The 27,976-nt window shown below is 33.0% G+C and overlaps 5 protein-coding genes across 6 annotated transcripts; 3 read left to right on the forward strand and 2 right to left on the reverse strand.

The window, feature by feature from the left end:
• The first annotated feature begins 323 nt into the window (after positions 1–323).
• On the forward strand, positions 324–2,151 carry Surf1 (surfeit locus protein 1). The gene is made up of 5 exons (XM_076893686.1): positions 324–419; positions 532–653; positions 725–913; positions 993–1,166; positions 1,322–2,151. The coding sequence occupies exons 2-5, from the start codon at positions 553–555 to the stop codon at positions 1,536–1,538; spliced, it is 681 nt and encodes a 226-aa protein (XP_076749801.1). The 5' UTR covers positions 324–419; positions 532–552; the 3' UTR covers positions 1,539–2,151.
• A 1,188-nt stretch (positions 2,152–3,339) lies between these two features.
• Positions 3,340–14,571, reverse strand: Gs2 (glutamine synthetase 2). Its single transcript, XM_076893317.1, has 3 exons — positions 14,419–14,571; positions 5,704–5,894; positions 3,340–4,626 (listed from the first exon to the last, which is right to left on the reverse strand). The coding sequence occupies exons 2-3, from the start codon at positions 5,885–5,887 to the stop codon at positions 3,701–3,703; spliced, it is 1,110 nt and encodes a 369-aa protein (XP_076749432.1). The 5' UTR covers positions 5,888–5,894; positions 14,419–14,571; the 3' UTR covers positions 3,340–3,700.
• Positions 14,572–19,420: 4,849 nt separating this feature from the next.
• LOC143422780 (putative peptidyl-prolyl cis-trans isomerase dodo) lies at positions 19,421–25,643 on the reverse strand. Of its 2 annotated transcripts, none has more exons than XM_076893694.1 (4): positions 25,454–25,643; positions 21,158–21,354; positions 20,457–20,669; positions 19,421–20,126 (listed from the first exon to the last, which is right to left on the reverse strand). In XM_076893694.1, exons 2-4 carry the CDS (start codon positions 21,210–21,212, stop codon positions 19,906–19,908), a joined length of 489 nt encoding a protein of 162 aa, XP_076749809.1. In that variant the 5' UTR covers positions 21,213–21,354; positions 25,454–25,643; the 3' UTR covers positions 19,421–19,905. The 2 variants fall into 2 exon arrangements, with proteins under 2 accessions (XP_076749809.1, XP_076749808.1); XM_076893693.1 differs by having other exon boundaries at positions 21,158–21,371.
• On the forward strand, positions 21,896–26,014 carry LOC143422767 (coiled-coil domain-containing protein 39-like). Its single transcript, XM_076893673.1, has 11 exons — positions 21,896–22,025; positions 22,261–22,686; positions 22,790–23,011; positions 23,099–23,290; positions 23,374–23,589; positions 23,654–24,037; positions 24,116–24,370; positions 24,458–24,940; positions 25,028–25,240; positions 25,321–25,612; positions 25,795–26,014. The coding sequence occupies exons 1-11, from the start codon at positions 21,921–21,923 to the stop codon at positions 25,890–25,892; spliced, it is 2,886 nt and encodes a 961-aa protein (XP_076749788.1). The 5' UTR covers positions 21,896–21,920; the 3' UTR covers positions 25,893–26,014.
• Positions 26,015–26,206: 192 nt separating this feature from the next.
• Positions 26,207–27,928, forward strand: LOC143422775 (S-formylglutathione hydrolase-like). The gene is made up of 5 exons (XM_076893684.1): positions 26,207–26,280; positions 26,507–26,577; positions 26,826–27,203; positions 27,372–27,597; positions 27,654–27,928. Exons 2-5 carry the CDS (start codon positions 26,507–26,509, stop codon positions 27,834–27,836), a joined length of 858 nt encoding a protein of 285 aa, XP_076749799.1. The 5' UTR covers positions 26,207–26,280; the 3' UTR covers positions 27,837–27,928.
• Positions 27,929–27,976: the final 48 nt, after the last annotated feature.

Consider the following 27,976-nt stretch of genomic DNA (forward strand, 5'->3'; position numbering starts at 1 on the left):
AGGTACAACAAAGTCGTGTTATAGAGGTATTTATAGTTATAGATCGCTATAGAAGCGTTACCTACCGTCCGCAAGACAGTAGCGGCACTATGCGCACGCTGTTTTTTCACTAGGTTACTGGTCTTTGAATATTATAGCTAATTGCACACTTAGAGCAGTAAAATCTGTAAATACCGGAGCAAACATTCAGAGAGATGAAATCAGTAATCAGTAAAGTTTGCACAGAATTGAGGAACTCGTTTAACGCTAACGCTGTTTGGATTTTAACTAAGCAGCGATTGTCGCGGTCGTTCTCTAATGTTACAAATGTTAAGAAGACCAAAATTAAGAAACCCAACTTGTTTGTACCTCCAACACAGTACGAGCTTCCTACTTATAAACAAGAGGAGAAGATTGGTATTGCTGCATATAGTTTATTGGTAAGAGAAAAGGAGCAGAATATAAGTTGTATATTATAAATGAAAAATTACAACAATTAAATTCTGATAAATCAGTAACCGCATCTTTGTTTTTTACCTTATGTAAAACTAGAGCATACCAATCGGTGCGTTTATGCTTGGCACGTGGCAAATTCAAAGACGCCAAGAGAAACTAGATTTAGTAGAGAAACTGAAATCTCGTACTAGTCATGAACCCGTCGAGTTGCCAGAAAGGTAAACGAAGCAAATTTATACAAAGTGTACGTTATAAAATTCTATATGGGATGATAAAAATTTTCATTTAGCTTAGAAAATTTGGAAACATTAGAATATTATCCTATTAAACTGAAGGGAACATTTTTATATGATAAAGAATTTATCGTGGGACATAGAAGTTTATTAGTAGACGGTGCACCTGTAAACAGAAATAGTTTTATGACAACTAATGAAAGGGGATATCATGTCGTTACTCCCTTTAAATTGGCAGATAGAGAGTAAGTAAGCTTATTAATAAAAATGTTCTAAAAAAATGTATTCTTTATTTATGTTGTGAGTTTAAAATATATTCCTCAGCTTAACAATTTTGGTGAATCGTGGTTGGATCCCAAGTTCTCTTAAGAATCCAAAAAGGAGGAAGGAAAGTCAAATAAAGGATGAGACAGAAATTACAGGCATTTTAAGACTGAACGAAAGAAGACCACCATTTGTCCCTAAAAATCGACCGCATACTGATATATGGTATTACAGGTATGTGAAAATGTTGATACGCTATTTCATGGATAAATAATTGTAAAGATAGCACCTTCCTGCTTGTAGCAATTTACACATCGTCGTTCATATTTTCATGGCAAAAGTAATATGCTGGTTGAGAATAATAGATTTATGTGCTGTTCACTTTTCAGAGATTTGGATGCAATGGCCAAAAAGGGTGATGCATCTCCTATATATATAGAAATGATTTCCAACAATAATACTGATCAATATCCAGTAGGTAGTCAAACGAAAGTAGAATTGCGAAACGAGCACATGAGTTATATTCTAACATGGTATTGCCTCTCCTTAACTACTGCATTTCTGTGGCATAGAAAGTTCATAAGAGGAATACCTCTCGTAGAGTGAAAATGTGTTTACATTGCATAAGCATTTAAGGATATATAAAGGAAACAATTGTTAGAAAATAAGTATTACATAAACTCATTTATATTTCTCTTCAGTGAGAATCAGTGATCGTTGATAGAACGATCATAACTTTGTATATTATATGTACATGTGTATATTAAAATTATATGTTATTTGTTTAATATTTTTGTGATTATAGATCTTGATACTTCATATAATTTAACACTAATAATTTAGCAAAGGATGTAAGTGAACGCAGCACTTATTTCCCTTATTTACTTTTTTCCTTATTTTGTAACAAAGTGAATGTTCTCTCTGCACTAGTAAGGGAACACTGATTCTTCATAGAAAATTTTGCTTTTTATTATCATAACGGCAACAGTGGTAACTATTGCTAACAAAAGTTGTCAACAATGGTTACAGTATACAATTACGCCGAAGAAGTCAGCATAGAAAATACAAATATGAAAATATACCATAGAAATATGAAAATATACAATGTACATGTTACATCAACCATGTTTTTCCCCTTTTGTTATGTATTTATTCTAATGTAATGATAAAATTATCAGACGATATCACTCCTGCAGAATCCACAAGCAATCGCGATAACTGCGATTACAGGGACGTGTTGATTCAACTTCCTAAACTGTTGTATCTCTGTTAAATCCACGATTAATACTCGTGCATCATTATAACGACATGCGATCAACCATGGCACCCATCACCATTCTCAGGTACCAAAAAAGATATAATATTTATTATCTAACGTATTTCGTTTCTTTTACACTCTGGAATAATAAGTGTACCCGTTTAGACGAACAATTTTGTAAACGAATTTTGATATTGTGTTATGTCATCGCAGCACTCTACAAAGTATTGTAAGTAAACATCCAGACAGCACAGCGTGTTATGACACGCGACGCAGGTAGTGACTACGCAGTGTCGACCTTCTTTCCCAGTATCAAATGTGTCACCACTGGAACAATATGCGTGCTGTGACGTATTCGTAGCACCAGCACACGTGAGTAGTGACATTAAAGTAGCACTGGATGACACCATGTGCCGCGACACTATCGTAATACCAGCGTGACACGTTGTGATACGATGGCACCATAGTTTTTTAAGGATATTCAATGAATTATACATTTGTTTGCAAGGTAATGAATTGCATTACAATAACAGTCGTTTGTTGTTTTAATATAATAAAGCAAAAAATTCATGTAAATCGAAGAGGAAGTACATACCTTTTTAATAAATTCATTGAATGTACTGAAATGAAAGATTTAATTAAAATATTTCTTTTATTTATTCTTTACATATATATCGTATATTTCTGTTTTTCTAGTTGCCACAGATGCTAAAAACTATATATCGCGAGAATGTTTGTATATTCGCGAGAATATATCTAATAAAAAAGAAAAATGAAAATATGCTGCATATAAGTCTGCTATTTCTCTCTAACTTCAAAAAATATAAAAATAGTAATTTAAAGAGCTTCATTTAAATGGATCTAAAGGAGTAGTCTCCGCACTATTCCTGCTGCTAGTTTGGCAATAAAAACTGTGACACGTTTGTTGCTCTGGTGTCACGATGGTATCATGATACGCCGTGTCACCACAATGCTATAGGCACAAAGTGTGAGCACTGCCGCTTATGACAGATTGCTATGGATATGTTACCGATGTCTGCGAACAGTGGCAGTACATCACCGACACCATGCTGACAACTTGTGTTGCCTGGGTACGTATACACAATTATAAGGATTCCACATTACATTTGTTATTCTAAAAATATCAAATACGATTTCCTAAAATATATTACTCAGACAGAAAAGTTATTTCTAACAAACATCCCATTCGCAATTATTTCCCCTACTTTCTTTTTTATCTTGACAAAATCAATTGAAAACTGGACGTACAACAGATTGTACATATTAACTTTCTATCTTTTCATGTTCGGTGAAATCACATTTTATTAGTAAATAACATTTTGGTAATTAGAAAATTGTCTTTCTCACTGTACGTCCAGACTTCAATTATTTCAAGCAAGCTTGTTTCAAATTTGCACAAGATATGTTCAGCGGCAATTACTAATCACAATTGCACTATAGAATTTCTTGTCCAATTTTTCCTTTATATAGTCAAAAATTCTGATGTTTCTTATTCGTTCAGGATGCAAGTGCGCACCAGAGCATCGCACACTGAGTAAGGGTCACAGTTACTGCTTGGTCTTCTGTCTTCCAGATACCCCTTCTTCTCCTCTGCGACTCCACGAGGGATGCGAATACTGACGTTACGATTAGCGACACCGGCGCTGAAATCGTGTATACTGCTGGTTTCACATTTCCCCGTAAGACGTCTCTCGTTGTCCTTTCCTCCGCGCGGATCGTACGCTTGAATGTGCCTCAGGTGTTGCTTGCTCAGCTTGTCGATTGCTTTCTCGATCTCCGCGATACCATTCTCGGCACGCATCGCTTTTGTCGAGAAGTTTGTATGCGCACCAGCTCCGTTCCACGCACCGTCCACTGGTTTCGGGTCCAAAGTAACTATCACGCCATATTCTTCAGCCACGCGGTGAAGAATAAACCTGGCGATCCACAAATCATCAGCCGCTGATATTCCGCTACCTGGACCGACTTGGAATTCCCATTGGGAGGGCATCACCTCCGCATTCGTTCCGGCTATTTTCACACCGGCGTAAAGACAGGCTCGATAGTGCGCCTCAACGATGTCGCGACCGAACACTTTGTCGGCACCCACGCCGCAATAGTATGGCCCTTGAGGACCAGGGAAACCGTTTTTCGGCCAGCCGAACGGTTTCCTGTCAAAATCGAGGAGGGTGTATTCCTGTTCGATCCCAAACCATGGGTCCTGATTTTTAACTGCTTCCATAGCCTCGTTACATTTAAACCGCTTGTTCGACGCGGTCGGGGTCATGTCGCTGTAATAAGTGTCGCAGAGAACCAGTTTGTTGTTCCCGCGACGTATGGGATCGTTGTAAATCGCCACCGGGCAAAGGTAAATTTCGCTGTTTGCGCCATCCGCTTGGTAGGTTGAGCTTCCGTCGTACGTCCACACTGGCAGTTCTGTAAACGATAAACCAATACTTTATTAGAAAAATAGAGTATTCTATTTTATTCTCGCATCACCAGGCATGGAGAAAAGCACATACATATTAAGGGGTAATTATTAAATAACTTGGAACGATACGTTATGCATTGTGCATAACTGTGAAGATGTTTCTACAATATAGAAAGATGTAATTACTATAAATATTAATAACTCTTTATATGTATAATCGGTATTATAATGTGTATACCTATAATTGGTCCTCCTTTTTATCGATATAAATACAGTGCTTCATTGTAAAGAAGCGCCTTCTTTCCAAACAAATAAAATTGCTTTTGCGTATTCTGCATGTTGCCTGGTTTCGTAACGCAAATCGTCATGAATACAGATAAACGAGATTCGTAAACCTGACAAACATTCGAGGCTAATGTATGCATATGAATGTGTCGAGGGTTGAAAAACAACGACTATTTTGCGCATCGGACCTTACGTGATATTAACATTCGTCATACATCGTTCATGGTGCTCGAATTGTATGTATGAATCAAGGATTATGTACCAGGAAAAGGACATAAATCGTACGTTTTAAGAAACAAGTACTCAATATACAAGATGTTGGACATAACTATAGTTGGATGTTCATCGAACGTATGTATGTAGTTTATCTGCATTAATTTCTATCGTGACATAATGTTGAAGATTAGATAATATAATGCCAGTTGCACGAGTTAAGATAACTCGGATGTTTTTGCAACGACAACTGATTTATAATGTTTCTGAATTCATGGATCGCATTAAATGTGAGATGTATTTCAAATGATGTGTTCAGCGTACCGTAAAAGCATTCATAAAGGTTGCCCCTATAAGATGGTGTATATTTCATTTTTCTCACAATTTACATAAATCTGAATTACAAATGCGATTCCCTCCCTCTCTTGCTCATTTGATCTTCATAATGGTCGATTTGTTCCGATTTACTAGATTAACACAGGTTATTGGAACTTTTAATTCTCTTTAGCATAACAACTGTTTGCATTATTTTCAATAGAAGTTGACGTTCATTTACGATTGAAGATATTTGAAAGCATACAAACCTTGAGGACTTTTCGGCACAAAATCGACTGTCCTGGTCTTACTTCGTAGATTTTCCCCGGTACCATCGATCCAGATGTATTTCGCTTGAACTTTATTCTCTGGTTGAGGTAGGTCGAAGTATTTGTTTAACAAAGTTTTGTCTAAGGCTGCGTTCGGCGACTCCTTCAGCATGATGCGCGACATGGTGACACTGCAACACGATACGGATGATATTTAATAAACATATTGTTCCCCATGACGGGACATGCTACAATTATATATAATCTAAACATTATTATACCATTGCGTACTGTTCGTAACACTACGATACGTGATACTTTAAATAACAATCAAACAATGAAACATTTTGTTTTGTAAAACAGCAAAGGGAACTTGAAAATGTGATTATATCCATTGATAAATCACGAGTTTCAGTGTCTAGACGTTCGAATGCTTGCCTCGATATTTATTGGCGAACGTGTAAGGATGTAAGTTTAAATAACTAACTTGACTTTCTTGAATTTTTGTCATAAAGTCTTTCGTCGCGTTAACAATCGAATTTCTCGCATAAATTGGATGATGGCGCTACTTAGTGACGAGAACGCGTACTTCTGTTACCGATATTAAACAAGAACTCGTTCGCACGTGTCAGTTGCAGCGGCGCATGAGTATAAAGGATCCTCTCAATTTATTCTTGGTCAAACAGAAAAAGAGAGCGATAGAGAGAGAGAGAGAGAGAGAGAGAGAGAGAGAGAGAGAAAGAGAGAGGTACGCCCACGTATCACGCAACACGCATCAGGCATCACGCATCATACACGCGGGAAACGCATGCAATACCCGAAAGTATACAGCTCGCCGGCTACGAGCAACGCGCTCTAATGACGTTCTTAAGGTCTTTAACCGATATCATATACGTCACGAAGCCTAACCATACACGTGCAAATATTTTGAAAGCTGAGGAAGGTCATTCTACACTATTCTTAACATGTGTTCACGTTTTCTCTGCATAATGCATACGATTAAAGGGACCAATAAATCGGCAAGTACAAACAACATAAATTATAGAAAATTAAATGTTAAATCGATTGTGAAATATGACGCTTTCATATGCGTGCGTTGCAATGTGAAGTTTTTGAGAGCTGATTCTGTTGAAACGAACAGATGTCCAACGAATGTATCAATTTCAAAATGGCAACGCATAAATTCTTGAATTATATTTGTCACTGATGAATCAACGGAAAATTCCCACTACTCTATACGTTTTTAAACTGGAAAATTATACATCTTACGTATATGCACACATACAGAGAGCAATTTTCCGTTGCAATTATGTAATCGTGTCTAATCAACATTAACTGCACGTAGGTTGCTTGTTACTATTTAATGATTAGTGTAGTATTAACTACGACATTTAGTGATTGTTTCAACTGAGTGGTGAATATTACTAACTGATTTTTATCGATCAAAATTCTGCAATCATTTGCTAGAAAATAGTGTTATTTATAGTATTTGTTGTTTATTATTTGTTATGGATAGATTAAGATACGATTAACTTGATCATTCGTGCATTGCATAACCTTATTTTTTATACTAGGATCGATGAAAAATAATAGTGGTCAGTAGATACGACGATGATGTAACTTATATTACTCGTGGAAATGGAATATCGTTTGTTCAGAGTGTAAAGTTAGTTATGATTTAATACTATCTTTCTAAAAATGTCTCTTTTTATCTGTTCTATACATACATTGTTAATTTAGTATAATTTTACAGATGGAAGTCAAAACACTTGGGATTAAAAAATTTATCATTTTATCACGAATTAATCCAATTCCTCATATTCAACGAAGAAATCATAGCAAATCCGTATTACTCTATAATTAGTTATCTTTAAAAAATGGTTCGATTTTTATAAAACTATACATCAAGATTGCTTTGACAAGTAGAGCAATTAATCATGCGATTAAATACTGACAACAATATTCGAGTGTTTTCCTGTTTCCGAGTAGATAATAACCGTAGTTAAAAATCACTGATAAAAATATGTGATTTAGTTATCTATTCTAAGTACTAATACGAATAATAGTCTAATTTCAATAATAATTATTAATCGATGTTTATGTTATTAATCCTATTATTAATCGATCTTATCGCAAAATTGTATCAGAACATTTGTTTTTCTCGGATTTAGTACTTCAGAACAACATTTCTCCAGAGCATCCTGTTCATCCGTAGTATGACATTGTGAAACACGCCACGCAATTTACCGGTTTCTCGTCAGTTGCCATTTATGGAAAGCATGTCGAGACATTGTATATTCCCTTGAATGATGCTGGTGTATTCCTAAGGTATCCGATAAAGCAAACAGCTTCTCGATATTGAATGAGGTACGGTCTTCTTGAATAAAATACGATTAATTCTTTCCAGCAGCGGTCCACTCAACCCGATTTCAGCATAAAACGATTTTATTTACGTAGCGTTTTTAATTACTAATATTAAAATCAATAAAAGCGTAGAAGATATTAAATATTTAATGTTTTAAGGGCCAGTTACAAAGGTTAGGTTCTTAGTAACAATAGTTGAACGGTACATACGCTGAGCATTCTTTACAGTATGATAAAATTTTCCCGTTTGCATCGATACTATCTTCAGTTTGTACTTCGACTTTCTTTTCATTGTTTTAGTAAGATAAGATACTAGATTACAATTAATTACGATTACGAACTTTACTAACCTAAAACATCTGCTGACGATCCATTTTGGCTTCTGGCTGACAGCAACATTTCTTAAGATCTTTACTCCGCATAACTTTATCAATATATTCGAATTCATTTTGAAAAAATGTCGATCGAATAATCGGTCGAATTATCACGCCTGTCGATTGTTTCTTACAATAATCGATTCTTGTCGAACTTACACGTATGGAACGTATGCACAGTGAATACGCGATAACGAAGCCTGAATATGAGAAACTAGCGATTATATCTGAATTTTTAGAGGCGCAAGTTGAAGATAAAGTTTTCGATACCGAAGGGAACCAAGAAAGAGTCAAATAGAGTAACGAAAGACGGGGTACCACAAAATATCAAGGTTCTCTTCACGGGTCCACTAACATAAACTGTAGCAGGTATCGTTTATATACCTCTCCCTACCATTCTGAATTTCAACAAGTATACCGGTTTCATGGTATTTCGGATAGATTTTAAAATCATTCCTCCTGCGTAAGCGAATTTCTTTACTCTTCTATCTATTTTGTTATATTATTTTTGTTCATCAATGAATACTCTATAACATAGGCTCTATTTCACAGATACATAAGTACGTACGCGTTATACATTGCCAAACGGTATCTCTAAGAAGACAATATTATTGTCTAAATGAAAAAAATGATTGACTTTAAAGGATTATTAGTCAACCAGTTAAATATGAAAATTTCATCAAGATATCGATGCGTTATAAATTTATACGTACGATTTATATGGTTACAAGTGAAGGTAACCACTAAATGACCTTCATAAAGTGAGCTACTGCATTGCAAACAGAACAAATGAATAAGAGGCTTCGTTTTTCCTGCCCAAATGCCCTTACTTATCGTTCCTTGTTGACGCCAGAACCTTGAGCGCGGTTGAGCGAGATAAGTAATCAAGAGGTATAACGAATATAAATTATTTCTTTATAATTTACCTTTATTTCACTGTACTGTTTACTAGAAATTGTGAGCTGTTATTCATAGATAGTACAGGTATAAGTTTTGGGTAAAAATAATTATCAATAAAGTGTTAATTATTATTTGTACATCTGTTTATACAAACTTGACCACACGTAGTCTTGTATACAGCGATAAGATTTATCTCTACACGATATCTTTCAATATCAGTGTTACTCGTAGTAAATATTCTCTTATCTGATGTACAAAATGTGATAACAGGGAAGACAGATAGTTGAGCTGGAGTACTACGTGTTGTCAATTTCTTAAACGAACCGTATCTTTAGTCGCATCGTATCGAGTGCATTAACATAATTGTGAACTTGCTTTTTCATTCCTATAACGTCTAACATTGAATTCATGCTCTGTTGCACACAATATGGAAATAAATCGTAAATTGCTAGTTCACAAAATATTATGTTCAAGTGCCCCGCTAACCTACTTCTGTCGATAAGAACAATCTCTATTTCTATTGATCGTTTGTTCCAGAACTTGACTTATTTTAATAAAATACTAGACGGAACAGTAAGTTTCAAAGTTGTTCAATTATCGTTCTGTATCGTGAGTTTTGTTTCTTCAGAGGAAGGCAACATTTTTACTAAAGCAGCAATATCTGGTGGAATAAGTCTATTCTTTACTACGCGCATGGAAAATATTGATCATTCGACATTCTTTTAATCGTCATCGTACGATCTGCTTAACTATGCGGTTACGTATCTAAGTGTGTACAATGTTAACGCAACACAATCGTGTATGTATGTACAAATGCCAAACCATATTGTCATTACGTAACACATACAAATATTACAGTTCGTCTTTAGCTTTATGCCAGAATTTTGAAATGTATTTTATAATCGTAACATTTGTCGGAGAGTGTTCTTTTTTACATTTAACCTTGGTTCTAAAATTTCCATTCGCTGAAACACGTGTTATAAGAATCTGCGAGGGCATTAGCGATTTTGTTAAACGTTTTCGATACTTTCAGGTAATTTTCCGGTCAACTTTTTGGAGGTGGGGGTAATACATCGAAATGAACGGCTTCGTGCGTACACACTCTTCAGATCAAATTGAAAAGAAGCCATGAAAGCAATTAACGATACTAATTAAGGATGTCTGTTCAATTCTAGTGGCGTGAGAAAAACTCTTCTGACGAGACAAATCACAAATTTCTAAGTACACTAACATTTCATTGATTACTTCTACAATCGTAATGCATTATTAAGAAGCTTCTCGCTTCCTCTGGCTTCTACATCCGTTACTTTAGTATCCAACATATAATAATAGGAAACTCTGTGACAAAGAAACAGTGTCGCTTCCAGCATAGCCGATAGTTCTCTTCTATTTTCGAGCAGTTTAAATGGACAGGTTCTACATCTTTATACGTATATACAGAACGATCGATTACACCGCGTTTGCGAATGCAAACAGTGACGTTCGACATGAATTATCCATTTTTTAATACTTCGAAAAATGAATTAAAGAAACAGTTGCGGTGCAACTAAATGTTAGCGATAGAATTCTCTTTACTTGTTGCATCGATCCCCTACGTTCGAAATTAAACAAATCCCGAGCCTCCCAATCGATCCACCTTACATTCGAGCCAACACCATCGCGAACCATGCCACAAATTTCTCCGCTAATCACCATTATATCGGAGAACGCAAATTATCTGCACACGAAACAAATAGCAGTCCTGAAGCGTAATGTATTCGTCAAGATTCCAGATAGCGTTTCTAGAGCGAGTTCGTGCTGGAACCGGTAGCTAGCCAGGTTTCAGGAGCGATCTAGCAAGAGTCTAGTGACACACTTTCTTTGCTTTTCGGAACAGACACGCGTCGCCCGATGATTACACGTGTTACCGCGGCCCTTGGCCGCTATCAGCACGCTCGTTTCCAGTCTTGTTGATGCGAAAGAACGCCGGATCGATTTACATTGCTGACGTTCCATCGCCATGGAGACTCGCGAAAGCGTATACATGCGATTCGCAAGACCCGGTGACCAATTCGTTCGTCATCGTGAACTCTTGGACTGTCGAGGGTTCAGTGTGCCGCGTGAACCAACAACGGAGTCACGTGCGCATAGATACCTATGCATGTCAGCTGGCTTGTTTGTTTCTTTAGAAACGAAAATACATAGCTAGAAGTCGGACAATATGGTAGGCTCGTGCTAGGAATTCAATCCAGTTTTACAATGAAACGCTGATCTTTCTCGGTACGTCAACTTTGTTGAATGCACCACCGAACCGAACTAGCTAACTTCCAATTGCGCAACAGTTCAATTCTCCGAACGATCAACTAGAATTTAAAAGATAGGATGCACGCGTATGATCGTAAATATGCATGGAATCGCACGTTGTCATTGGTATGTACATAGTCACAGAGTAGACTGAACTGTTATGCAATTAATAACTGAAAGTCAGCGTCTAGGTTAAAGATGACTCTTTCTTGGCTGTGCATTAATGCGAGACTAAGTAGTCTCCATGCACTTTGAGTTTGTATACGACAACACCTGTACGTGAGACGTAAGACGTCCGTTGAGGATACTGCCTCTAAAATAAAATATAATGCAATAGAAAGTAGGAAGAGGAAAGTAGATTCTGTGTTTTCATATTTACACGAAACAGAAATCTGATGATGAGAATCGAACACTTCTATCGTATCCATACGTATGTATGTAAGTACACGTGTACATGTATTTAGGCAATTAACTTTCGAATACTGTGCTGCGCGCAGCAAGTGGTCTTTTTTGGAGCACGTCGTAACTAAAGTATTGAAGTGGCGAAATTAATTAGCAGAAGGGTTTCGTTGGTCCACCTACCAGCGTGTAATTTTTGTGACGAAATGCTCTCGGAGATGAAACTTTGTACAACATTACACGTGCTGTTGTAGCATTACCTATCAAACAGAGCTTGAGTCGGATAAATCAATTTGTACAATCTAATGAGAAACTATGATGCTAATCAAAATAGATTTAGAATCATTACACGTTCCCAACGTAGTTGCGCAATTTCAATTTCCACGGACAACTTCCAAAGTATTGCACAGCGTTTAAATAAACTTGAATTAACGAGAATGAAGCTGAAAAGCTCTCAAAAGTATGTTGAAATGTCGCGTTGATATAGACGATCAACCGGATAAAAGCTCGTTGTTCTGTATCTTGTTTTCTTCGCCCGTATAAATACGATTCCTGGTATCATGGTAATCACTATCGTGCCGGATAGGCGCATTTATTCAGACGCATTAGACGTTGAATCGTGCATATTTCATGTTCACAGGAGTTACGGTTCAATCGGTTGAAATGCAAACTGCCGACATGAAGTCGAATGAAAATTTCATACAATTCGACAGAGTTCTATTTTGACAATGTAGGTCAGTGTCTTGTACGAGACGATGGTTAATCCTTCTGACCATCTGCGGAAAAGTCAATAGAAATGAATTGCAAGCGTAATCGAGAGGCGGAATCGGAGTCGAGTGTGTTGTTGACTATGATCGTTTTCGAGGTACAAAAGAACAAAGATGAAAAAGGTGTGGGTGATCTGAAGTGAGTCGTGACGTTTTCACGTACGAAGAAACGTGAAACATTACAGTATAACAATGATGGAAAATGTAACAAACGAACATTCTAATTGCCAGGTAATTCCTTTTTTGTTAAACATTCGAGTAAAGATAGGCGCAATTGCAAAGCTAGACACCCGGTAATAAGTGCTAATTAAAATTTACAGTGAATTCCACTTCGCTTACGTAAATTTAAAGACCGCGGCAATAAAATATCTTCTTTGGTTATCCTAAGACAATAGACACTTTTCTTGTGAATTACATTTTTACATAGATTACATTTTTGCATAGATTAGCTCAATTTAAACGTAGAGATAATTAGTAGAATATATCTATATAGTAAATTGATACATAAAATATGGACAGTACACGGTTTTATCTACTTTGACGATTACATATTTATCCACGCGATACAGTATGTGTACAATTCATTATTAAGGAATCACGAGTTTCTTTTGTTCGCGCAAAGTGCAAAACTCTCCTTTTTATACTTTGTTTAACTTGAGAGAAGATAATTGTTTCCGTTGCAAGCAGAAAGATAAGCGCTTAAACAGCGTCTGTCTATAAAATAAAGTTTCTGCATGCCACACTATTAAAGGAACAATTGGCGGCTACTACACTGCTTATATTTCTATATGAGTGTCTTTATCATTGTAAAAAGAAACTCGAAAGAATCAATGTGTTATCGTGAATAGATTGTCACAGTGAAATGTTAAAGAAATTTATCAGTGTGAAAAATTGATGGAAATTTCGATTATCGTTCAAAACGTATTAATTGAAGTACATCCACACGATAAAATATAATCACTTGGTTAGTGGTATTATTATCATTTTGTTGTTGTTTGAAGAAAAAAAAAAGAACACGGTTTTTTATTGCACTTGTTTACGTTATCGTTCACGTATAAGTGAGCATATAAGAAATTTTATGTTCTAAATTTAAATTATAGCAGATCAATGATCGCAAAATACACTTTACATCGAAGAGGATGCGTTTTACGGAAGCTGTATGTCAAAATCAAACTTTTTTATCATTATAAACGTAATCTAGAGCATGATGGTATACTACTATAAATATTGTAGCTGTCATTTTTAAACGATTAAAAATACATTAATCTATGACGGAAAATATCACCGCTCTCACTTCGTAAATGACATTCTATTCGTTAGACATCGATATTACTATAAATAAATAACCGTTTCATCTGAAATTTTCTAGGAATCTAGTCGACACTAAAAAGTAATCTTACATCATCCAATTCAACGATCGCACAGCTTCCCATCGTACATTAATCGAAGCCTCCAATTCGTAAGGTAAACCATAAAAGTGAGAAAACTCAAATCACCGATCTGTCAATTCGCCACTGTTTGGAACAAATCTAATTCGATACGTTTCTCGCTGTCTGGTCCAGAAATGTGTCACATTAACGAAATATCCACGGTAGATTCAGAGAGGAAATCCATGATACGTTACTCACCGCTGTTATTCCTGGTCCAGCGATCGTACGAGGTGTTACTGTTCTAGATGATCGTTTGATCGATGACCGTGGATGCGGAGTCGCGCGTCGGGTCTTGTGTGGCAGAGTTAAAAGGTACTGCTCATGAAGGCAACGGGCGGCTGATAGCACGGTCCGTGTTACTACCGTAGGAGCGCGGTTGCGATATTTATGTAGTAGACGTTTCAGCGCACGCGTCGCTTACCCCGCGTTCTTCGGCTACTACGATTCCCCACCTCCGACAAAAAAGTGATATTATCCGATATGATCGTGTAGGTCCACTCGATCGTTACGTACCGGAAAATTCTCGTCTATCCATCCGTCTCTCTATAGCGGTTGCCAGTCACGAATCACCAGTGGAAATTATTCGCAACTCTCCTTCGATAACGCAACTTGAACTTACTCAAGGCTACGATAGATCACCACGATCATCCCACGATAGTGCCAGGATGCATATTGTTTCGCTTTTATTCTATGTACGAAGTACGTACGCTTTTTCAAACGATTGCGTGGGTAATTATTTATGCGATAGGTATATCGATGGACACGTAACAACTGAAAATACACTTACCCCTATGATTAGATTTTATGTGTGCACGTACATTCTTTAAAGGAGTCTCGTTTGTGTGCGTCGATTTTTTTTTTTTTACGAAAGTACAGAGAAATGGTTGACATTGACTATCAACTTTTAGAATAGATAGGCTAAATTTTAAGTAACCACTTAATAGTAATCATATACAATGTAAGTTCATTCGGCGGATAGAATTTTTACTTGACATTAACCTTGTTTTATTTTTAGCGTATCCTATAAATACGAACGTGTTTGGTGCAACGTAACTACAGCAATTTATTTTATTTTTTTTATGATGATTGCACGAAGCAGATACTAAAATTTGTTCTTTCGTTAAGTAATTGGTGCAACGTGTCTTGCATATTTACTATTTAACTTTTTTTACTCTGTGCAACATGTTTTGTAAACATTGTTACTTAGTTGAGAGAAGTAAATAAGACTCGAACGAAGACAAGTAACGATCAGGGCCACACCTTGACAATGCGTTCTAACAAGCTGAATGTAAATATAATGCAACTGAGAGCAAATAGTGTATATAAAGTCTTACCGCTAAAGAATGGTTATTTAGCAACCTAAGCTGTTCAAATAATCTACTATGTAATCTACCTGAATATTTACGATATTTAAATAATTGTATCAGAATATTTTTAGTTCAATTCTTTCGAACTGTATATCTTAGTTATAAGCTCGCATATTTTAACATTATTTCTGGACTGCTAAAACAGAAAACACATAATGGTATACACGTGTATTTGAAAAGTATACGAATGAATGTGATACTACCCAAAAAGTTGAAAATTTAAAATGTAAATCACGTTCGTGACGTATTTACAATACACTTTGTAATGGTAAAAATATCTGAAATTTATACAACTCTGTAAATAGGAAATACTTCAACTTCAATAGTGATTTGATTAGCTATTACTTATAACTTTCGAAAATTATTACATTATACTATCTTTACACCTACACGTAGAATATCCCTGAATATTTCATATCTCAAACTTATCTCCCTGCTAGATTCCTATTTATGAAGATATTTGTAATACATTGAGTAATCGTAGACGATGTTAAATATCTTAAATAAGTAACAATTAGAACTTGGAGAAGGTTAAACATAAAATGTTCAAAAATAAAATTGAATACTAATGAAATTTGGAATTGAAAATTGTGATAAAAAACATTTTGAAATTGAATGCCATTGAAATGAGAAAAGAGTAATGTTTACATAGGGTATTCCCCCTATACTGTCATAAATAGTTTTATAATAGAGCTTAATTTCATCTTTAGATGTCCGATTTGGGTAGTGAAGTATTTATGGCCCTACTTTTATGGTTTATCCCAAATGTGCCAACAAACCATTGTTTACAAAGCATTCGTTAATCCTACCCGTCAAAAGGTATGTAAAAGATAAACTGATTGTTGAATCAGTCATTATCTTCACAGAGATATCACAGTGTCAATTATAAAAAAAATATTTTGTCAAATCGATATCAAGGCAAGAAACACGTGAATTGAAAACAAATTCTATAGATTCCACCGATTAAATAGTCATGTATTTACACGTATTTTCTACATAGGATTCGTGTTAACGATTATAAAACCATCATGAAAGGATTTGTTTTTTAGATAGTTGATCAAGTTCGTCCAAAACATCAACTGAGTAAAAATTTCTACATAAAAGAGATTCACTCCTTTAGCCATTTCTATAATCACTGGCATATTTATTGTTACGAAATAATTAAAAATTACATACGTCCTCCTTCCTCTGCTGACGTACAGAAAAGTAAATTCGGTGCGTAAGATGTACATAAACAACTGTAAAGATTACAATGAAGAGCAAATTATCGATTTTCCAACGAGTTTTTTGTCTTATTCAAAATGAACCGCTGACGCAAATGATAAAATCATTTACATACATTTACGTTGTACGTAGATAAATAATTATAAATAAGTAAAATGGGAGATACGTACACGTATAATGGCACTCTAAAATGGTCGTTACAATTAAAACTTATAAAGATTTATATGTAAATGATTTTATAACTAATGGTCCAACGCAAACAACACAATTTAACTTTTAGAATGACCGTGGAACTTTTACTGTACAGTTTAACAGTAATGCTATTTAACGTGACAAATTCAACGAAGCAGTTGAATTCAATTAAGTTGCGCGCATACTCTATCCGGTACAACGATATATAATATCTGGCTTTATTAAATTCGTGCGTCAAAAGCATATTCTATTTCACAATTTCTCTCGTTTTTTTGTAATTTTTGTTTCACAATTGATCCAACGAAATAAGTTACATTTGTGCAGGGAAAGAGTAACCCGTACGATCTTCATCACGCGATCGTTGCAAATGTGCGTGTCTTATTTCAAGTATCGTGACCAATTTGTACGAATATTTCTCTAAAATGGTTAAAAATGATACTAAACAACTCTACCGATTGTCAACGATTATTTACTTCAAGAATAGTAGGTACATTATCTAATTTAATAAGTAAATTTATATGCTATATAATAATAATAATAATAATAATAATAATAATAATAATATTAATAATAACAATAATAATAATAATAATAATAAAAATAATAGTAATAGTAGTAATAGTAGTAGTAGTAGTATAGTAATAGTAGTAGAGATAGTAAAGGGAGAAAACAATGAACTACACACTTAAATTAGAAAATACTATTCTTAACTGAGACCTTTTACGTTATCTCTCTCCTTGCATGTTTCTAATAGTCAATGGTCTTTGTTGTTTTATGAAAAGAAAGCGATCTAGAAAGAATGTGGTACAGGCTTGTCACCTTTAAGCTGACCTAGTGAACCATGATAATCGTTTATATTTAACTACAACGAGTACAACGTTGTGGATACGCAACATCCTCTAGAACATTACGCCAATCATATTCTGACCTCTAGTTACAAGCGAACATAATATACGCTCATACTTGTATGATTATATAATGGTTTTAAAACAAGTTTCGTGTGGGGTTCCCAACTGAGAGGGAAGTGATTGAATAACGGATTTCCTTTGGTTGTAGGACATTAAGTATACATAAATAGTAGATCATGCGTATATAACGCATTGAGTAGCGTGCGCATTAACAATATACCACTCCATAGCTTATGTCGATATCGTTATACTTTCAGCGATACTGAAAAACAGAATCACCTTCTCATGCTTATTACCGAGAAAAAAAAGAAATACACCTTTAAAGATTCGGTCGTATTTTAAGATAAAAATGAAGTAAGTGCGGCATATTAGTTATGTGTATTTCATTGTTTCTCGTAAGTTTTCTTGCATACATTTTTTTTTAACAGAATAATGCATTTATCATGACTACTATTATTAAGAAAATAGCAGTTTATTTATAAGGTATAATTCTAATAAAAACATAATCCACAAATATTCATTATACGTAAAAAAAAAGATCAATGAGCTAATTCGTATTATTTAAATGTGTTATTCCATTAATTGGATAAATGCATTGCATTAGGAATTGGCATTATACCTAGTCTGTAGTATATCTTCTATAAGGAACAAAGTATTTCACACATACATAAAATACATATATGTATAAATTAAGAAATAATTATTACAATAATAACACATATGTTTCTACAACAAGTAGAATGTATTCCACAAATATTCACAGTCTTTAGAAACACAGTAAATTCTCAGCATGGATGGTAGACTAGAAATACCAAGAATGTTGTAAACAGTGATGGTTATTTAATAAGAACAGTTTTAGATGATATTTGAAGGTTTCGAAAAATGTTCATAAAAATATTAAAACAGAACGAAAAATACAAGTGATGTATTTGCCGTAATTCAATACCAATTAATTTAACTTCTAAAAAAACTTGGAAATGTAGAAATATTCACGTTGTCTAGAGCTTAATAAAAAGTGGCTTGCAATCAGATCTAGAGCACAAACATAAATGAAAATTAAATTATTATATTCGATGATTATATATTTTCAGGTAAAATAAAAATACTCCAATTCAATCACAAATAAGTGTCCACAGAGCCATAAAAAGTAATACATCTATTTATGAAACAAACTGCAATAACACTAAAATTATGTTACAAGTAATTGTCTATGCTTGAGCAAAAACTTTATGATTATATATGTTTGTGATTAATTAATTGATTAATATTAAATTCATCATAGTAGGAAAAAATGTTTAATTTGAAATTTATTTAATAATTTAATTTAATAACAATAATTCAATTTTTTACTGTAATACAAGGAAATGTTTTAAAATTCGTTTCTCATGCTTTTTATTTGTGAATATTTAAGCTTGCATTGTGAACTGATGCAAGAAATAAGTGTTTCTTACATTACAATAAACCAGCAAATGTAAACATAAAAGATGTTAATATTTGTTTTTTTAAATAAAATAATTTGCATTTTAAACAAAACAAAAAGCAATAAAAATGGTTGTTAATCTCATACAACGTTTATCTAACATTTAAGGAATGTTAATTAAAATTAGCAAATTATATTAGATAATATTGCTAAATATGGACATTAGAATTTTTATATTTTGTATCACTTTTGCTATTGTTACTATATTTAAATGTGCACTGTAAAACTGTGCACATCCATGAAAAAGATTTAAATAATCAAAATTTTGTAACAAACTACCTCTGCTGGAGTTGCTGGAAGACATAAATATATAACTAGACAATGAATCATAAGAAAAAAATACAATTTACAATTTAGTTTTACACAAGACGATTTTCATTTTTAAAATAAATATGTACGATTCTGAATGTAATTACAAAAAATCTCCTACTGTTGTGAACATACTTTACCAGCAAAATTGAAGAAATTTTTTTAGAAGAATTTTATACTTTATTTATATGAGATTAATGTTTTTTTATGCTGTTCGCTGGATGATATGAATACCACTATCTGTGTGAACTGGTGAAGACAATTCACCAACTTTGAGAGCAAATGCTGCTTGTTCAAAGGGTTTTTGCATTGCACCTCGACTAAATGGTCCCAGGTCTCCACCTCGTTTAGCTGAACTACAATCGCTATATTTCGAAGCAAGTTCAGCAAATGTTGCTTTTCCCGATACTATTTGTTCTCTGTAAGCTAAATGTTTTAATAGAATTATAAAAGTAAGTCATAAAAATAAGGTCATTACCATTATACACACACACACACCCACACATATACTCATACCTTACCTAACCAAATTTGTACACAACACGTTGTACAGACTATTGCATTTTATGATATTAACATAAACTGACTGGTTGTAATGTGGCTTTACTTTGTATTTTCAATTATCACTGGTCAGTTACTTTGTATTAATGTCGTAAAATTAGTTGAAACCAATGCACCAGTCTGTACTATTAAAATGAATATGACGTAGTGATATTAGTAAAGTGAAATATATAATAAAATTCATTGCCATCTTACATTTAATAAGTTCAAGAGCTTCCTCTTTTGATCTTGTAATATTTTCTTCTCGCCACGATGATGGTCGTCTAGAACCTGAATGTTTTACTAATAAATGAGAACACTGAACTTCTTCCGGACCATCTCCTTTACTATTACCAGATGGATCAGCTGGTTTATCTGGCCTATCCCATTGACTTTCCTTAGTATAAATATTTAAATAATAATGCTGCCCTATAAAAACGATAACAATTAATGACATCTTAACCATAGAGCATTTTACAATATATTAGAATTAAAAGAATATATTATTGTACGTAAGTGATAACATTTAATTTATACCTAAAAATGCATGAAATAATAATATCAAAGTGTATCGTGCCTTTAAATTATGAAATAGTTTAGAATTTTGACATGCTCAAATGAAACATTTTTTAATACGTATTAATGCCATAATTTGCCGAACAATTACAATGATGTGGTAAAAGTAAAACAAATACACAACTGCTATATTTTTATAATTTTTTAACAATCGTGCTTACAATAAAATCCTACCAAAAGTAATGTTAATTACATGAAAAAGTGCCGGCCGTATCTTCTATGCTACAGATGATGCAATGAGAAACGTAATTTTTAGAAGAAAGAGCGATGGTAAGGAAAATTCGAAAATTAGGTGAAACTATTTTTAAATTATTTGCCGAGTATTAAATAATCTAACCCACCAGTAGATCTACTTAAACGTTTTTCCCAACCCGATGGTAGTTCTTCGTCCGCCATTGTTATCCAATATTTTCGTACTCTCGTCTCGCGTCAAACACGGGAAACACGTTTCCACTACATCTAGTTACACGGTTGTACGGAATACTTGTCAACCCCACTCTTATCTTCTGACAAACGATTCTGCAAATAGCATTTCCATCTATAATATAAGATTCCCTGCCGTAAACCGGAACGAAACGCGGGATATATGACTCTGATTTCATTGAATATCTTGCTTATGATCTTAACGATGATCTTAATGATAATCTAATATAATCAAATCAAAATGCTAAAGTAGGACAGTTTTTACAGATATGTAAATACTATGTAACAATAAACTCTAGGACCAAAATTTTACTATTCTAGGGATAGCGAGCTCTAGAAAAAACTAATATCCCTCACGGTTGTACCTAGCGTTCCCTATAATTTCCCTTGATCGCGTCTATAGCATATTACAAGAATATATATATTTTTCCTACAAATTTGCAATTTATCAAATATTTTATTTTTATGCGAGAGAAGTATCAAAAGTGTTATGATAAAATGAATGCTAAATTTAATTAAAATTTTTTCAACGAATCGCTGTAACTCACCTCACTATCATTATTGATATAATATGGTTGCCATGACGGCAAATTACAAACGCTTCTTCTCTATATTAAATCTTTCGAATACGTATTTATTCATCTTTTACAGAATTGCGTAAAAGAAACGTGAAAAGCAAACATGGCTATAAATAATAATATAGATATGGTATTGACCGAGTTAGGATGGGAAGATGGATTTCGAATACCAGTAGCAAATGAAGAGAACAAACTACTCGAAGAAGAAGTAATACAATTATTTCTATCATAATAATTTTGCTTTGTGTATACGTATATAAATTCTTTTGTTTATATTTGTTGTACGCTTTACTCGTACACTTATATATATATATATATATATATATACATAATAATACTTGCACAGTATTATGGATAAATAAATAGCTTTATTGAAATTTAACGTATATTATATTTGTACTACATACATTGATTTTGTTTGCGAATCTTATATTTGTTAACAGATCGGGAAAAAAATGAAATTAAAGGAGGATTTAAGTACCAAGCTTGACTCTACAATGGAACGGATTGAAATGATAAAAAAACGTATAAATAATTTAAAAACAGAGCAGGATATGAATCAAAAACTTTTAAACACTCATGCGGCACAACTTAAAACCGAAGAACATCATTACCGATCGAGTTGTAACATTGAATTAAGCCTTCGTCAGGAAGCGCGAAGTTATCAAAAAGAATGGAGGGAAGTGAATGAAATCGTTTCGAATATTGAAAAAGAATTACAGAAAATGACAAAAAAAATAGAAACATCGAAAAATACACTGAAATACGATGAAAAAAATCTACGTGAATGGGAGCAATTGTTGAATGAAAATGAAGATAATAATCAATTAATAGAACACTATATGAAAGAGGATTTAAAAGAGTATAAGGTAAAAGAGGGAAGGTGGAATTTTAAAATGATGTACCTATTATGATACGTAGTATATATTAATTGCCAATTTGTTTTCACGTATTTGACTTTTTGTAATTTAGGGGCTGGAGTTGAAAAGGCAGAAACTTAGTAAAGATTTACAAACATATCGCGACGCAATTATTAAAACGACTAACGAGGCACGAGAAATGGAAATTATTCTTAAGCGAACAACTACGCTGTACGATCAGGCATTAGCAGAATATCGGCAGATGTTTAATCGGTGGAAAGAGAGCGTAATTATGTTACAACGAAGAAATAACGATATACAAAAAATTATTCAAGTACGACAAAATATTCGATTATCAATCAATGTTAAATGATAACTTACTAAAGATTACTTTAACATCACAATTCACTATTTTGTGTAGGAAATTGAAACGTTACATGAAGTTTCTCAAGATAAGAAGAAAGTACTTCAAGAGTCCGAAAAATTTTTAAAGGAACAGATTGAGAGTAATAAAGAAGTACAAGAATCCATTAAAAAATTGGAAAAAAATCTTACCACAATGAAAGAAGAACAAAGTAAAATGAAGGAAATGATTAGTGCATATGAAAATCAGGTAAACATATAAACAAAAGGTATAGATATAAACTAATAAAATAATTGTTCTCTTTAAAATTGTTTTCCTTTTGGAAATTTTAGCTTGTTATACAAAAGAATATTATGAAAGAATTGACCGAACGCGTGCAACAAGTAAGAACCGATATAAAATACAAGGAATCACAAATTCAAGTTAAATGTGCAAAAGTAGAGAAAATAAATAATCGAATAACTGAACTGACTACGAAATTGCAAGATATTAGCAGTCAAAAAGTAGATATTGAAGAAAAAGCAAAGGAATTAGAAGATATGATTGAGGTATTTGTTAATAAATAATGGTTACTAGATATGGCATGTAAAATAATATATTATCATAATGTAGGAACAAGAAAGAAAAAAATCCAAAATGATAAAGGAAATGAATCGGCTACAAGCAGCAAATTTACGTGCAATGAATCAAATAAAAGATATGGAAAATGAAAGCAAGATTTTTAAAATGCAATATGACAAAGAGTATAAAAAATCAGAATATTTAGACAAATTGTATGCTAAAGAAGAGCAAATTTTCGATGAGAAAAAGGAACTATGGTACCAAGTAGAATATGAAGTTCAAAGGTCTCAAATGAAATTGAACAGATTAAAAGGTCAAGAGTATGACAAATCCGAAGCTGAGAAAAAACAAAATAAAATTGAGAAGCTTCAAAGTATTTTAGACGAAAAAATGAAAGTATCTAAATTATTGCAAAAACAAATTTCAACTTTAGAAGTATGTAATTCAAAAGTAAATTCACTATAAGGCAAATTCAATAAAATATACATTAAACATGTATTTTTTACTTAATAGGATGATATGAGAAAAATATCAAACAGTCTAGCAAGTGACAATACTCAGTTAGAATATTTGAGAAATAAGAGACAAGATCTCATTCTTTTAATGAATGCAGGGGAAAAACAACTAAAAATTGCTCAAGATCGTTACGAGAGAAAGCAAGTGGAAGAAAGCATGTTGCGACTTAAAGTGTCACAGATGGAAAAAATGACATCAAATATTGGAGATAATGTTTATGATTTGGAGAGATATAAACTTGAATTGGAAGCAGTGAGTATTTTATGTAATATTTTCTATGAAAATAAAACTATTAAGTGCCTTTTTATTAAAGATGCTAAAAGTCTTATCATTCTGTAGGCGATACGAGAACGGAAAGCAGAAATTGCAATACAAAAAGAATCCTTAATTGTTCAGAAAAGAATTGTTGATAATGAATGTTCAGAGTCAAGGATTGCCATCGCTGAGAGAAAAATTCGAATAAAACAATTACAGGCTAGATATGACAATGTTATGGCATTGTTAGGTACTAATCCCGATGGTACACCAATTAATACCACACATCTAAAGATCCAAAATGCGCAAGAGAGGTATCTTTTACAAGAACAAGGTGATAAACTGGATGAAACAATTAGAAAAACTGAAGATGAAATACAAGCCATGGAAAATACATTAAGAGTAGTAAATGTTTGTAACGACAAATATAAGGTAACTTTAACTGTAAATGATCAAGATAAATCCATCTCAGAGGAGCATAAAAAGTTGGATAATGAACTATGGGATGCAGAACAGAATTTGAAGCAAAAGAAAGAAGAATTACAATCTTTAACTGAAAACTTACAGGTATTGAATAGTACAATATATCAATTTTTAAGATGACTTTAAAGAATAAAATATATATTAAATTCTCACATAAAATGTCTTGAATAGAAAATACAAACTGATTATATACAAATTTTGAAAGATATAGAAGAGGCTAAAGAAAGTAACGAAAATAAAACTCATCATTTAACTGATCTTAAACAACAAATTTGTGATCAAAAAGAAAAAATATCGAGAGCTGATAGAAATTTGCAAAATGCTAAAAAAAGTATTTATCAACTGTTTGAAACAACAGGGGACAAAACCGTACTTACACAGCAGGTTTGTAAAGTATCTAATATCTTAGATTATAGCTATACCATATATTTTATAAATTTATCTCAATTTACTTGCATTAATAGAAAGAAATAGAACTACGTGAACTTCAAGAACAAAATTCTATCATATTACAAGATATTGCAGAATTTACAGTTCAGCATGTGGAAGTTGAGCCTTATATTAAAAAATTGTTACAAGCTGAAAATATAGAATTACCATCTGTAATGGTACTTGGTCAGTCACCGACATCTAGTCAATCTCGCAGTAATACAAGTTCTTCAGAATGTCCGCTAAAAAGTACAAATCGCAGAAGTGTTACTGCATCATCTAGAGAAAATATTGGACATGTTGTCAACATAGAACCAGTATTTGAAAGTATTATAGTCTTTATGAAAACATACATATATCACTTATATCTTGTTATTCATAAATATCTAAACACTCTGTATATCTGAATTGCAAGCAATTTAATTTATATTATTTAATTTAAATGGATAGTTATATCTTTATCAAAGAGAATTGATAAACAATTTAATATTATTTCTACTGTATTTCAGCTGTTTCAATGAGGAGTATATCAAAGAGGAACGCAAAACAAAATCAACCATTCGTAAAATCTTGCACAGGAGCACAATCAACGAAGAAATCTTTTTAGTATAATTTTTTTACCATGATAATATTTTCATGATATCGTACATCTACAAGCAGTACATAAAGTAAGCATTATAAACAATATTAAAAAATAATGGAACTCTTAACGAGATTGTTTGTACAATTGAAAATGAAATTTATAGAAATAATATTAGAATCCCTTAATGTAAATTGAACAAACCGGTCAGTTTGAGGTTACAATATTTTTTTCTTATTAATACAACCGATAAATAATTCACAGCACGAATTTAAAGTGCATGCATTAATGTTTTGAAATACTATTATCGGTATATTTGATAACGTGTAACAGATACTTTCATCGCATTACGGCTCACATAACGATTCAAAGTCTGCTAAAGGGCACCAACGTACAATTTTTTTCACGAAACAAGGTATGCTTCTTAAACTAAGGTCTAGCTGTTATTTTAAGTATATCACTAAATGGAAGTATAATAAATAAATGACTTAACTGAATAAAATTAATTTTCTGAATGATGCAAAATTTTATATATATATTTATTTATTTATCTATTTATGTTGAACATTTTTATGAATGTATCTAACCCCATTTAATAATAAATGATAGAAAAAGATAAAAATATTCGAAAATGTTTTCAGATGCCAAATATTACCGAAATTTCTAACAATAAGGTCTTTGGCGGGTGGCAGAAAGTTTATTCGCACGAGAGGTACTGTTATTATAAATTTGTTAAATATTAACAATTGCGAATGTTTATGTAAAATTTCTATCTTTCTAAGCATTTTTAAATTAATTGATCCTAAATTTGAACTGTCCTGTACTCTGGATATTTCTGCATATTATGTGAACTTTTTATTCTTTTTTTTGTACATTCAAATTTTTTATAAACGCATACAAGGTCGTAGTCGATTTATTAGTTGCAAATACCATATGAAATAATTATTTTTATATTTATAGCTATGAATTGGGATGTAAAATGAATTTTGGAATTTTTCTTCCACCACAAGTTGAAGAAGGTCTTGTACCTGTTATTTACTGGTTGTCTGGTTTAACGTGCACAGAAGCTAATTTCATTCAGAAAGCAGGTGCACAAAAATATGCTTCCGAACAAGGGGTAGTTTTAGTTGCACCTGATACAAGTCCTCGCAATCTAAATATACCTGGGGAAGATGATGATTGGGATTTTGGAACTGGTGCTGGGTTTTATGTTGATGCAACGAATGAGCCATGGAAGAAAAACTACAGGATGTATAGTTATGTTACCAAGGAATTACCAGCTTTAATTAATGAAAAATTTCCTGTTTTACCAGATAAACAATCCATAATGGGTCATAGGTAAAACAAATACTATTTAATAGTTTGATCTCTTAGTTCTTAATTACTCATAAGCCTATTCCACTAGCTTTTCAAAATTAGAAGAGATTGTTTCTTTATATTGTCGCATTAACAAAAGATTAGTTGTTTTGAATTGTTCAGCTTATTTGAACATATTTCTGTTGATAGTATGGGTGGGCATGGAGCACTGATATGTGCTCTAAAAAATCCAGGCTTATATAAAACAGTATCTGCTTTTGCACCTATAAGTAATCCAATTTTGTGCCCATGGGGGAAAAAAGCTTTTTCTAATTATTTGGGCGGAACAGAATCTAATCCTGTATGGAAAGAATGGGATGCTACAGAATTGGCTAAAAAATATAATGGGCCTCCCTTGGATATTTTAATTGATCAGGTATAATATAAATAATCAAGGTAAATACTTGTAATAAATAAAATGCGTAATTTTAGGGAAAGGAAGACAAATTTTTAACAGATGGTCAATTATTACCAGAAAATCTGCTATCAGTTGCAAAGGATGTTGGATTATCATTGGTTCTTAGGTTTCAAGAAGGCTATGATCACAGTTATTTTTTCATTTCTACATTTATTGAAGATCACATTAAGCATCATGCAAAATATCTGAAATCTTAATACACTTATTTTCAGTTTAAATCTTTTTGGTATCAGGAAAATATATTAACACAATTATGTACTTTTATATAATAAAAAAATATTGTTCTGCTGCTACTACTGCTGCTGCTGATAATGATATTAATAATGTTGATGATGAT

Source organism: Xylocopa sonorina, chromosome 4, assembly GCF_050948175.1.
Source record: "Xylocopa sonorina isolate GNS202 chromosome 4, iyXylSono1_principal, whole genome shotgun sequence".
Lineage (NCBI taxonomy): Eukaryota > Metazoa > Arthropoda > Insecta > Hymenoptera > Apidae > Xylocopa > Xylocopa sonorina.